General features: G+C 25.7%; 1 protein-coding gene across 1 annotated transcript; it reads left to right on the top strand.

The window, feature by feature from the left end:
- Positions 1–410: 410 nt before the first annotated feature.
- LOC132941038 (uncharacterized) lies at positions 411–12,024 on the top strand. Its single transcript, XM_061008887.1, has 4 exons — positions 411–555; positions 2,832–3,028; positions 10,041–10,097; positions 11,060–12,024. Exons 1-4 carry the CDS (start codon positions 489–491, stop codon positions 11,870–11,872), a joined length of 1,134 nt encoding a protein of 377 aa, XP_060864870.1. The 5' UTR covers positions 411–488; the 3' UTR covers positions 11,873–12,024.
- The last annotated feature ends 835 nt before the right edge of the window (positions 12,025–12,859 follow it).

Raw genomic sequence — 12,859 nt, 5'->3', positions numbered from 1 at the left:
TTATTAATAAATAATAATAATTTATATGAATAAATAAAAATATTTTTTTTTATAACAGGTACTATTTGCGAAATATACCATTTGGGAAAAATACCATACGTGAAAAAGGTCGACATTGTTACGTAATTCAGTAGGTATTGTATAGGGATTTCAATAATATATTTTGTTATTAGATTTTCGTCAGGGGACTATAATTTAGCAACATTTTAAATGTTTCTATTATTAAACGAAAACGAAATGTACGCAATACCATAAAAATAAAAATAAAACATTTCATTATAGTTTGCAATTGTGTTGAGATAATTATTTTAAACGACAAATGTGCAAATGACAGACATAGTTTAATTACCTATACCAGTACTTATTATTTAAAAAAAAAAATAATAATATTTAAAAGTATTCATATTCATTATTGCTGCAATGTTCAAAACAGTTTATAGTGATGAATTGGTTAAATATTATTAAGTTAGTTTAAATATTATAATACTATGAATCAAGCAATGCAATCATTTTTATTAAAAACGGTATGCTGTATACTGATTATCAACGTAACATGTAAGCTTTTTTAATTTTAAAATAAATTATTAAATATAAATACTTTATTTTCACAAATCAAATAAAGTAAATTTAAGAATATGTTAGTCACTACTCATTATTAGGTATGATTTTAAATGGATCGTATTTATGTATGGTCTTTATGCATAGGTAATAGGTGTCTATCCACCACTATTATTATTATTTTTATAATTCATATCAAGCAAATATAATATGTATTATTATATTACCTATTTAATAAATAAAATACTATAAATGTAGGTATAACTGTCAAAGAAATATTTTTATCTAAAAAATGTATAATATGTATACATACTTACTTGCTTACTTCCTTCCTTCCTTTCTTACTTACTTACTTAACTACTTGTATTTAAAAATAACTTCAAAATATATACAGGCAAAAACCACGCAGTTATTAAGATGGAACATTAAAAAAATGTAAATAGGTAATAAATTAAATATAAAATTTAGAAATTTATTACAAGTTACAATAATACTCCATGACATAAAATAAAGCAAGTACCTTTATAATTATTATAGTCTATTTTAATGGTACCTATATGATAATTAGGCTAGAAATGTATAGGTAGCATAAATCTATATAGACGATATTTTTTTAGGTTTTGTACGAAGCAAGGAAAACCTAAATAGGTTTAATACTTTAATAGTGTTTTACAATTAAGTTTTTATTTTGTCATTCGTCACGTTTTGGAGCAGACATTTAGCTTCAAGCCTATTAACTTTTAGGTTGGTTTCTGGTAATACATTTTAACTAGTTTTAGTATTTAAAGGGCCAAGTGCGTTCTTTATTAAAAAATTAAGGAAAACTAACAAAAATCAGGGGTAAACGAAAATATTTACACAACACCAATTTTGATAGAATCAGTTTATTTATTTATTTATTAATTCAAAAAGGAATAATAGTAAAGCCTTAAAACTGTCATCAAATATAAAAATACAATTTTCTATATGTGATATAAATAAAGAAATATTTTAACAAACCTATTCTAACTATTCTATAGAACCTACGTCAGATATTATGCTATGTTTTTTGGATAAATGATTTCATCCTTCAGTTAAAAAACATAATTTTTAGTTAAATATTATGTAATATAAATCATTCTTAGCGAAATATATATAGCCATCTAGGTACCAGCCTTTTTTGCTCAGAATAGTTTTAATAAGGCTATATGTTTTTGGACTGGGTGACTGGATAAAATTTTGTTTTTGGTAATCGTGATGGATTTCGCATAATGTTTTTTTCATAATTATACAATTTATTTTTAACCATAATTTAAAAATCATAATATCTATGTTTCAATGTTTTTCAGTGCAGCGGAGAAAATAATATAAAATAGCACGCTACTACGTTCAAGGTTTATAGATAATTATATAAATCTTGTGCTACGAAAACGTAACGCTTACTTTTTTATAAATCACCACTTCGTGTCTTAATCATCCCCTCATTTTTTTTTCGTGTGTAGTCATATAGGTTCAGGGCTTAACAAGAAAACTTGACAATCAAAATAACTTTTATTCTCATTAATATTTTTAAATAATTAAATTGTTTTCTAAATATAATTTATTGACTCTTGTGTTACATGTATAATGTAACATATTTTTATTTTTATGTTTTAATAATGAAAATAAAAATTTAAAATCTGATGTACATTTTTTGTTTTTGAAAAATTTAAAATAGCCAATTTATAAATTTGGTTTTCAGAAAAATGTTTATTGTAAAAACATTTAAACATATTTTGAAACCTCATTACTTTTGTTAAATAAGTTGATCCAGTCATAACAAAATATTAAATTCAAAAAGTATACTTTTTAAAATAATTTTATGAGAATTTTTAAATAATCACTTCTTAACATCTAATTTATTTTTTAAAAAGTATTTACTTTTCAAATTAATGAAATACTACAAAAAAATTTGACATTTTAAAAAATTATTTAAATAAACCATCTAATTTATTAGATAAATGTTTTTACAATCAAAAGTTTTTTGTCATCCTGTTAGTTGTTACACCCTATGTCCCTATATATATCTACAATGATTTACATTCAATTCAAGTAGGTATATCACAAACCACAGTAATGAACTGTGGTTTGTGATATATTCAATGACGATAATCATAGGTTTGTACCTTATGTACCTACACTCGAAACCTGATATATCTATAATACGGCATAACATAGTACCCCCAAATTTTTAAAAATTAAAGCTGACTAATAATAAATATTAAAATATAATTTAATCAAATGTTTTAATTTAGTCTGTAGCAGTTGCTTTAGGTCGGTATGCAAAGCTCGTTGTTACTTCAGACACAAAGGATTCGACTTCGGTTATTGTGAAAAAGGAATCTGCAAGTGTGCACCACCGGTGATCTACGTTTTCGATGGCATTGGTCGCGATTTGAGTGACGAATATATAGACAATTCATTGGTCAATAACAATGTTATCCAAAATTCGGTAAATACTGCAATTATGATTTAAATTTTGTATAGATATGTTAGGTTGGGTTAGGACAGATTACAAAGTGTCCCTATGGTACTCCGCAAAAACATTAAAACTGTCTCATGTCTGTGAGCATAGAATCAAAAACCTATTTTGTGAATGTGAGATTTTTAAGAACCCATAATGTTAGGTAAATGTCTCGTCTAAATTTAAACCTTTTGAAATAATAAATACTTATTGAGAATAAATTGGGTCAAATTGGGTCTTTTAAAAGTTAAAAACCCTATTGATAGGTCGCACGATTTTTGAGATTTAATGATGACTGAAGCAGTGCTCGGAATGGAAAACTTTCTGAACCTTAAATACACATAAAAAATATATCTTTAATATATATAGATTTATATTAATATCAAAATTACAATGTTTGTCAATAAATATAATATATTTAGTTACACGGTTAAAATTCATACAATAAAAATAATAAATCACGTATTAAAATTAAAATTAAATTACCTAACCAATATAAATAACTTAATCTAAGTATGTATTAATTATTAATTAATTATAATATAGTTCACAATGATTTATACCTATTTGTTTTCTATTTTTTTCTTTTTTACGGTTGTTAGTGTTATCAGCGAAATGTCGACCTTTTATTTTTTAATAACCAAGACTACGTATTTTTTGTGGCTTGAATTCTGTTAGAGGTGGTCCTGCGCAGTTGATAAATAATAACAGTGCAGCAACAGTTTATATGAATAGTGAATAACGATGAAATGATTTCATTCATAGCGTTCAAATTTCGTTCAAATTCACCTGTTGAAATAGGAATTATAGCAATTGCTTTGAAAAGTGGTTTTACATTTTTTGGTACATCCCCTTAACCTAAATCTATTTTGAAAATTCTAAAACTTTCAACTATATTATGTTAATTTAAATGAAACTGTTGACATACATTTTGAATATTTGAGTTACCATACCTTACATTTTCTATTTCACCATCATTTGATCTAGGTCAACTTTTTGGATTTTAGGTCTCTATGAAGTCTATTTAATTTCTAAAATTATTCACGTTTTCATGGCGATGTTTTTCATCTGAAAGACTGTAATTTGATGAACTAGAAGTTATCATTCAATTTTTTTGAAGTTATTTGTTAAACTTCTATAAAATTGTACAGTATTAATTTGTATAACTTATTTATACCATTGTGTAATATCACATTTTTGAAAAATTTATCAACTCCTAGCATAGCTTCTGTTAAATTGGGCCCAGTTGCAATAGAATCTAACTTAGGAATTGTTGTTCTAATCGATTTATCAGCTTCTATTAATGTGATATCACGTCGTTGTAAGTATTCTGATAAACTCCCTAATTCATCTAAGGCATCAGACATTGCATTTAAATTAATTAAAAATTGTACAGTTGTCATCATTTTATAAAACCCACCATATTTACTTTTTTCACTAGAATCCCTTGTAGAATCCACTGAAGCCAAGTTCAAATGCTTACAAAGCATTAAAAAGTTTTTTAAAACTACATTAACTGTTCGTTTGCTTGAGGCTACCCAACGAACTCACAAAATTCAAACAATTTTTAAAATTTGTATTTCTAATGAACTAGCGATTTTTATTAATTCATTCGAATTTTTCAGTGACTCATTATACAAAGTATAAAGTTTGTCCATTAATATTTTAAAATTAATTTTAAATGATTAATACCAGATACTTCATTAATAACATCACCAACCGCAAGTTCAAAACGGTGATATAACAATGCCAAACAATTGTGACTCCGGCATCTGAAAATCTCAACAATACATGTGACCTATCAAAATATGGATTTTATTTATTGGATTAAAATATATTAAGCAAATACAATTTAAAGCCTAAAAAATCCTACTCTCGCCCCACGCTAATCAGGTTTTTGATTCAACTCAATGACACACTAATTGATCAGTCATGGAAACACTCTGTAAATTATAGTCTTATAAGAGCATCTGGATTCAAAAAATAATATTCCCGTTTAACCATCCATTTAATAATTTTTTTATCGTTCAATTTTGATTTTGTGTATAATTTGTACTTTCTAAATCAAAATTGTATTAATCTAAATGAAATTTAATATTTTAACTGTCAAAACGACTTATACCTACAAGTATACAACTCATAATAATATTTCTACAAGGCTATACAAACTACTATTATTTATTACCGCATCACTCATAATTCACATTCACCTATTTTTATATTTATTTAATGATTAAAATAATATAAATGATATTGTATCATATTTTCGATTCCGAGCGAAGCGATGAATGTATTGATTCTACAATGATGTGTGTTTTTTTTTTTATTTTTTTTTTTATTTTTGTGTCTGTCATCACCTTTTAGGACAGTAAAAGTGCTTGGATTTTCTTCAATAGTAACTTTTCTGATAGGAAAGTGAATCTAGTTGGTACTTTGGGGGGTCAAAAGTAAAAATTTCCCAGTAGTTTTCACAAGCGACGTGAAAAACAAAAGAAAAATTAAGGAAAAACGGGAATTTTTACGTAAAATCTGTTTTCGAGAAAATCGATTTTGGTTTTTGGTGTAACTCTAAAACAAATGACCGTAAGGACATGAAATTTTGACTGAATGTTTATATTAGCATTTTCTATACACCATAAAATTTTGAAAATATTTTGACTCTTTTTGAGCTGTTTAAGGCCATTGTCGGTTTTCAATTTTTTTAGTTTTTTTTTCTATAAATATCAATAACATTTTATCTGTTGAGTAAAAAAGCTTGAAAATTTAATAGAAGGCTCCTAGGTTATTGTTTCAAAGGCAGATGAAAAAAATTAAAAATCCTTAGTCACAGTTTTTAATTATAAGCATTTAAAGTTCAAATTTTGACAAAATACGGAAAAATCACGAAAAATAGCAAATTATTTTGATGAGAATTCATAAAAATTTTTCTTTTTAAATCTAAGATTTGAAAATGTAATATAAGATTACTCATAAGTTTGTCTACCTTTATCAAAAAAAAAATGTCTAGAAGAAACTTAAATTAAATTTGTATGAGCGTCTGAAATTTATATTTTTACAACATTTGATATTCACTCGATTTCTTGTGTAACAATTTTCTTATTTTATTGTAATTAAAAAACGAATGACTGTAGATACTTGAAAATTTCACTGAATGTTTATATTAGCATTTTCTATACACCATAAAATGTTAAAATATTTTGACTCTTTTTGAGCTGTTTACGGACATTGTCAGTTTTCAATTTTTTTAGTTTTTTTTCTATAAATATCAATAAATTTTCATTTGTTGGGTAAAAAAGCGTGAAAATTTAATATAAGGCTCCTGATATATCGTTCTAATAGCAGTTGAAAAATATTAAAAATACATAGGCACAATTTTTTTTTATAAGCATTTAAAGTTCAAATTTTGACAACATTTATCAAATTTATAATTTATTAATTATTTTGTAGTTAAAAATTTATAAATTTTTAACTTTTATGGCTAAGGATTGAAAATTTAAAACAAGGCTCCACGTAAATAGGTTATATATAAATTACTTTATTCACAATAATATCATCAAATATACTTGGTAAAATCATAGGCTGACTGACCGTTTTCGCTCAGAATCGTTTTTCTTATACAATGATATTATATCATTGAATTCAAATTTAACACCATCCATTACAGTGACCCACTTGTAACCTACCGTACAGCAGAGCGACATCCACTTATCCACCTTTTTATTGTTATATTAACGTACAAGTAATTAATATATGTTACAACGTAGATAAACATACCTATATACTGCAGAAATGTATATTATGGTGTTAAATGTTCGTGGTACTTACACCAAAATAGCTTAAAACTCATTTAAAAATATTTTGAAAATCGATGAAAAAAAGTCTATCAGTCATCACATTTTAATTACTACAATTATATTTTCTTGAATTACTTATAAGTTAAAAAAAAATAACTAAAACAGCGAAATCGTTATTTTTCGTTTAAATAGATTAATTTTGTCAAAATTTGAACTTCAAATGCTCACAAAAAATGTGTCACTTTATATTTTAGATATTTTTTGTCGCTCTAATAATAAATTATAAGGAAATAATTGTATAAAAAGCTTTTATTTGGTTAAAATTTCAAACAGGTATAAAATAATTATAGGACATTTATATTTATATTTTAGATTCTGAGTGGAACGATGAATGTATTGATTTTACAACGATGTGTATTTTTTAATTTTTTTTTATTTTTGTGTCTGTGGTTGTGTACACTATTAGTAGTAAAATAATGCTTCGATTTTCAACTTCAGTATCTTGTTCGATGGAAAAGTGAATCTAGTTGGTAATTTTGGGAAGTCAACATTTAAAATTCCTTTCAAAAGTGCTCGGAAAAACAAAATAAAAATTTAGAAAAAACGGGAATTTTTTACGCAAAATCGGTTTTTGACAAAATCGATTTTGGCTTTTGGTGTACCTAACTCTAAAATAAATGATCGTAAATACATGAAATTTTCACTGAATGTTTATATTAGCCTTTTCTATACATTTCAAAATATTTTGAGCTGTTTACGGATATACTCAGTTTCCAACTTTTTTAGGTTTTTTTTTTTCTATGAATGTCAATAAAACTTTTTTTTTAGGAAAAAAGCTTGACAATTTAATACAAAGCTTCTATTATGTTGTTACAATGACGTTTGAAAAGTATTAAAAATACTTAGTCACAGCTTTTTTTTATAAGCATTTAAAGTTTGACAAAATACCGAATAATCACGAAAATAAGCAATTATTTTGAGTTGAGAATTCATAAAAAATTTTTTTTTAAATCTAACATTTGAAAATGTAATACAAGATTATCCATAAGTTTGTCTACCATTATCAAAAAAAAAATGTCTACAAGAAAGTCAAATTAAATTTTTATGAGCGTCTGAAATTTATATTTTTACAACATTTGATATTCACTGGATTTCTCATGTAACGATTTTCTTATTTTGTTGTATTTAAAAAAACGTATGACTGTAGATACTTGAAAATTTCACTGAATGTTTGTATTAGCATTTTCTATACACGATAACATTTTGAAAATAATTTGACTCGCTTTGAGATGTTTACGGACATTGTCAGTTTTCAATTTTTTAGTTTTAGATTCTGAGCAGAGCAATGCATGTATTTGATTTGACAATGATGTGTGTTTTTTTTAGATTCTGAGTGGAACGATGAGTGTATTGATTTTACAATGATGTGTTTTTTTTTTTGTGTCATCACCTTTTAGGACAGTAAAAGTGCTTGGATTTTCATCAATAGTAACTTTTCTGATAGGAAAGTGAATCTAGTTGGTACTTTGTGAGGTCAAAAGTAAAAATTTCCCAGTAGTTTTCAAAAGCGACGTGAAAAACAAAAGAAAAATTAAGGAAAAACGGGGAGGATTTTTACACAAAATTTCGAGAAAATCGATATTGGTTTTTGGTGTAACTCTAAAACAAATGACCGTAGGGACATGAAATTTTGACCGAATGTTTATAATTGCATTTCCTATACACCATAACATTTTCCAAATATTTTAAATTATTTTGAGCTGTGTACGGAAATTATAAATTTCCATTTTTTTTAGATTTTTTTTCTATAAATATCAATAAAATTTTACCTGTTGAGTAAAAAAGCTTGAAACTTTAATAGAAGGCTCCTAGGTTATTGTTTCAAAGGCAGATGAAAAAAATTTAAAATCCTTAGTCACAGTTTTTTTATTTATAAGCATTTAAAGTTCAAATTTTTACAAAATACGGAAAAATCACGAAAATTAGCAAATTATTTTGAGTTGAGAATTCATAAAAATTTTTCTTTTTACAACTAAGATTTGAAAATGTAATACAAGATTATCCATAAGTTTTTCTACCTTTATAAAAAAAAAAAAAAATGCATACAAAAATGTCAAATTAAATTTTTATGAGCGTCTGAAATTTATATTTTTACAACATTTGATATTCACTCGATATCTCATGTAACGATTTTTTTATTTTATTGTAATTAAAAAACGAATGACTGTAGATACTTGAAAATTTCACTGAATGTTTGTATTAGCATTTTCTATACACGATAAAATTTTGAAAATAATTTGACTTTTTTTGAGCTGTTTACGGACATTGTCAGTTTTAAATTTTTTTAGTTTTTTTTTTCTATATATATATATCAATAAAATTTTATTTGTTGGGTAAAAAACCTTGAAAATTTAATAGAAGGATCCTGATATATTGTTGCAATAGTAGTTGAAAAATATTAAAAATACATAGACACAATTTTTTTTAAAAGCATTTAAAGTTTAAATTTTGACAAAATTTATCAAATTTAAAATTTAATAATTATTTTGTAGTTATAAATTTATAAAATGTTCAACTTTTATAGATAAGAATTGAAAATTTAAAACAAGATTCCACGTAAATAGGTTATATATAAATTACTTTATTCACAATAATTCCATCAAATATACTTGGTAATATCATAGGCTGACTGACCGTTTTCACTCAGAATCGTTTTTCTTATACAATGATATTATATCATTGAATTTGAATTGAACACCATCCATTACAGTGACCCACTTGTAACCTACTGTACAACAGAGCGACATTCATTTACCCACCTTTTTTTTTTTTTTAGGATATTTATAAAAGAATTGTTTTTGAATTGCAACAAAAAAAATCAAAAATTGTTGCATTTTGTTTATTATTTAGTAATATTTACATATTCCCGTTTTTCGTAATTTTTGTTATAGTTTTTTTCTGATTATTTAGAAAAACAATTGACAGTCGACGTTTCAAAATACTAACTAAATAAACTTTGCTACCGGTGATCACCTTCAAAGTTTAAGTTTAGATCACAAAAATAAAGTTAAAAGCATAGATAAATCATTATAAACCCAATAGGGCAATACAATACATATAAGTATATAACATATACACCAATAAAGTCAATATTTTTCTGACATTTGAAGGTTAAGTTGTTATAATATTATAATGTTTTTAAATAGATACCAATACCAAGGACTTCAGCATCTGATGCTTCAGACAAAAATAAGAAAAATAAGGTACCTACCTACTTTTCAAAATGATAAAATAAGTATTACTGTTATAGCTGTTTATAGTACCTACCTATTTAAAGACTTTTATTGTTAACTTTTTTAAATACTTTTAGATCAAGTATTTTTTAAATCCTATTTTTGGTATGAATACCTTGATTATACCTTAATTTGTTTTTTCAGAATGTTTATTTTATTCCATTTTTATAATAATAATTTAATAAATTGTAATTTAAAATTTATTAATATTACAACTAAAAAATTATCTAATATTAAAATAACAAAATTTAATTACATTAAACTATTAATTATTATATAATATAGCAGTATTAGGTACCTACAGTTGAGTCATTTGACGGATAAACATTTCTAACAAAAATAATATTATTTAATATTGTTGTTGTGTAACAATGGCCAATTTAGAAAAATTACAAAATAATATATCAAATTATAATATTACCTAAAAAAATTAAAATTACACAAACGTTTTTTTGGAGCAAAATAAAACTATTAACGTTCCAAAGTACTGACTTGAGTTTCACTCCAATATTAATTTTGAAAACATATTTAAATTTATTATTAAGTCTATTTTGGATCCTTAGAGTTAAAATTATAAAAAAATCAAAACATTTTTCCATTGCAATTTCTAAAAATACTAAATTTCAAGAGCAATTTTTTTCTTTTATAAATTAGTAAATAAAAAATGTGCAAGGATCCAAAGTTGACTTAACAACATAGTAAAATCTATTTTAAAAATCATTATTGGTGTACAACTTAAGTCAATATGTTGTAACGCGTATAGATTAGGTACAGGTGTTTTTTTCTGCAGATATTATTGTACATTGGGCAGATAAATTTGATAAATATACCTAAATTGTACCTATTTAAAATAATTGAATATTTCAAATAAGTTTAAGTCTTTAAGTACAACATTTTTGTTATATATAATTAATTATACTTTATTTATTTAGATTTGGAAAGATATCGTTGGTAAAATCATCAGTAAAAATCCGTTTATTAAAGAAGAGAATCTTAAGGATCTAAAAGCAAAAATCTTTAATAATTTGTCAGACTTAAATAACTTTGCTAAATATCTTCGAAATCCATTAGACACAGCGTTAAATGAAATGAAAAATAATATCCCAAGAACGACTAAAGAATGTAATGATCTTTTAAATATTTTGCTACAACAGCAAAAGAAAAATGGTGCAGGAAACGTAAACTCTAACGATTCCCCTATTCTTAACGGAGATCCAAATCGACTGCCGCCGCAAGGTACTACACAGGCATCACCACAAATTGTACCAACACCACAAATTTCACCAATACCACAAACGACACCTAAGACAGAGAAAAAATTAACAGCGTCTTCGCCTCGAAATATAGTACCTAAAACAATACCAGCGAATAGCATAGCAGGTGCTATTCCAAATGTACAACAAAATAGTCATCCAAACAGTAATAAACTACAACTAAAACTTAAAAATAAACAAACGCCAAACCGAGAGGATAACAAAAATGATGATGAAATCCTCCTTGAGCTATCAGACGAAACATATGAAGATGAAGATAGTAACGAACAATCTGACGAAAATATTAAACAAAACAGTCCTGTAAAACCTCGTACTCCAAATGATAAAGCTGGCAATAACCTCCCTGTTCCTGTCAAAAATGAAAAACTTGATGATGATTCATCGTACGAGTCAGGATCTGTATCATACGGGTCGTCCGAGGAAGATAATGCTAATAAAGTGGTTAATGCTGTACCTACTTCAAATAAATAAATAAATATTATAGTCTACAATAACTATGTAAAACTACAAAGACAGGTAAAATAACTTTTAAATTAAAACTTTTATTATTGATAATAAAATTGATTAGTTCAATTGTACGACGTAACATGCAGTTACATAATTATAATTTATGTCTCATATTATATTTTGTATTTTTTTTTTATGGATATCACCAAACATTCTTTCATTCTTCTTCCAGTTGGCTTGAAGGTCAGTTTTAGGGTTACTTTTGACCCGAACAACGTTTCTTAGAATTCGAAAGGAAATGAAAACGAGTGATTGAGAGAGAAAGGGAGAGAGAGAATATAGTAGTGAGACAGAGATCGAGAAAGATGCACTTGTGCGTTCGTATATAATACAAATATGCCGAATATAATATAAAAACATTATATGTTTTATGTTCGACCCTCTGCACGGGGGTTCCCTTTGTAGTTTGAAAACCATTTTAACCAAATCTTACAAGGGGTTCGAAAACGTGTGCCATTGGACAAATTAGATTCAACAGCAATAGTTATAATACCTTGAAGCACAGGTGTATAAAGGTAAAGATGGCTGACACAATTACTCCGATTGGTCCACCTGATTTGTACCTGAACACTTATAGCCTATAGGTAAGAATGAAATAATTCGCCATTGATGAAATGATCGGGCGTTTTATTAATAGGTACCTATCGGCTATCTAATATAGGTATATTTTAATCGTTTGTCAAATATGTTTTCGAAGTACGCAGTAGTTTCGAATCTCGACAACTCAAATATATCATATATGGCTATATAATATAATTCTATAAATACATAAGGCGAATTAATTTTTATTCCCCTTGAGATTCGAGTTATCGAGACTGGACCGTAATTAATAATATACTCAACAATTTAGTTGTGGATTTTAACTGTTGGAAAATAAAAAAAAGTAATTGATACAAGGGTTTATAAATAAAATAAAAACTTATATTAGGTAACAAGTAGGTACCTAAACTT

This window comes from Metopolophium dirhodum, chromosome 3 (assembly GCF_019925205.1).
Source record: "Metopolophium dirhodum isolate CAU chromosome 3, ASM1992520v1, whole genome shotgun sequence".
NCBI lineage: Eukaryota > Metazoa > Arthropoda > Insecta > Hemiptera > Aphididae > Metopolophium > Metopolophium dirhodum.
Note: the sequence above shows the minus strand (reverse complement) of the source record. Positions and strands in the feature narration are given on the sequence as shown.

Bases quoted from the DNA above. Each gene is read 5' to 3' on its own strand.
- LOC132941038 (XM_061008887.1), top strand. From the start codon at position 489: ATGAATCAAGCAATGCAATCATTTTTATTAAAAACGGTATGCTGTATA. The intron at 556-2,831 runs GTAAGCTTTTTT...GTTTTAATTTAG, and splicing joins ACTGATTATCAACGTAACAT to TCTGTAGCAGTTGCTTTAGG. The intron at 3,029-10,040 runs GTAAATACTGCA...GTTTTTAAATAG, and splicing joins ACAATGTTATCCAAAATTCG to ATACCAATACCAAGGACTTC.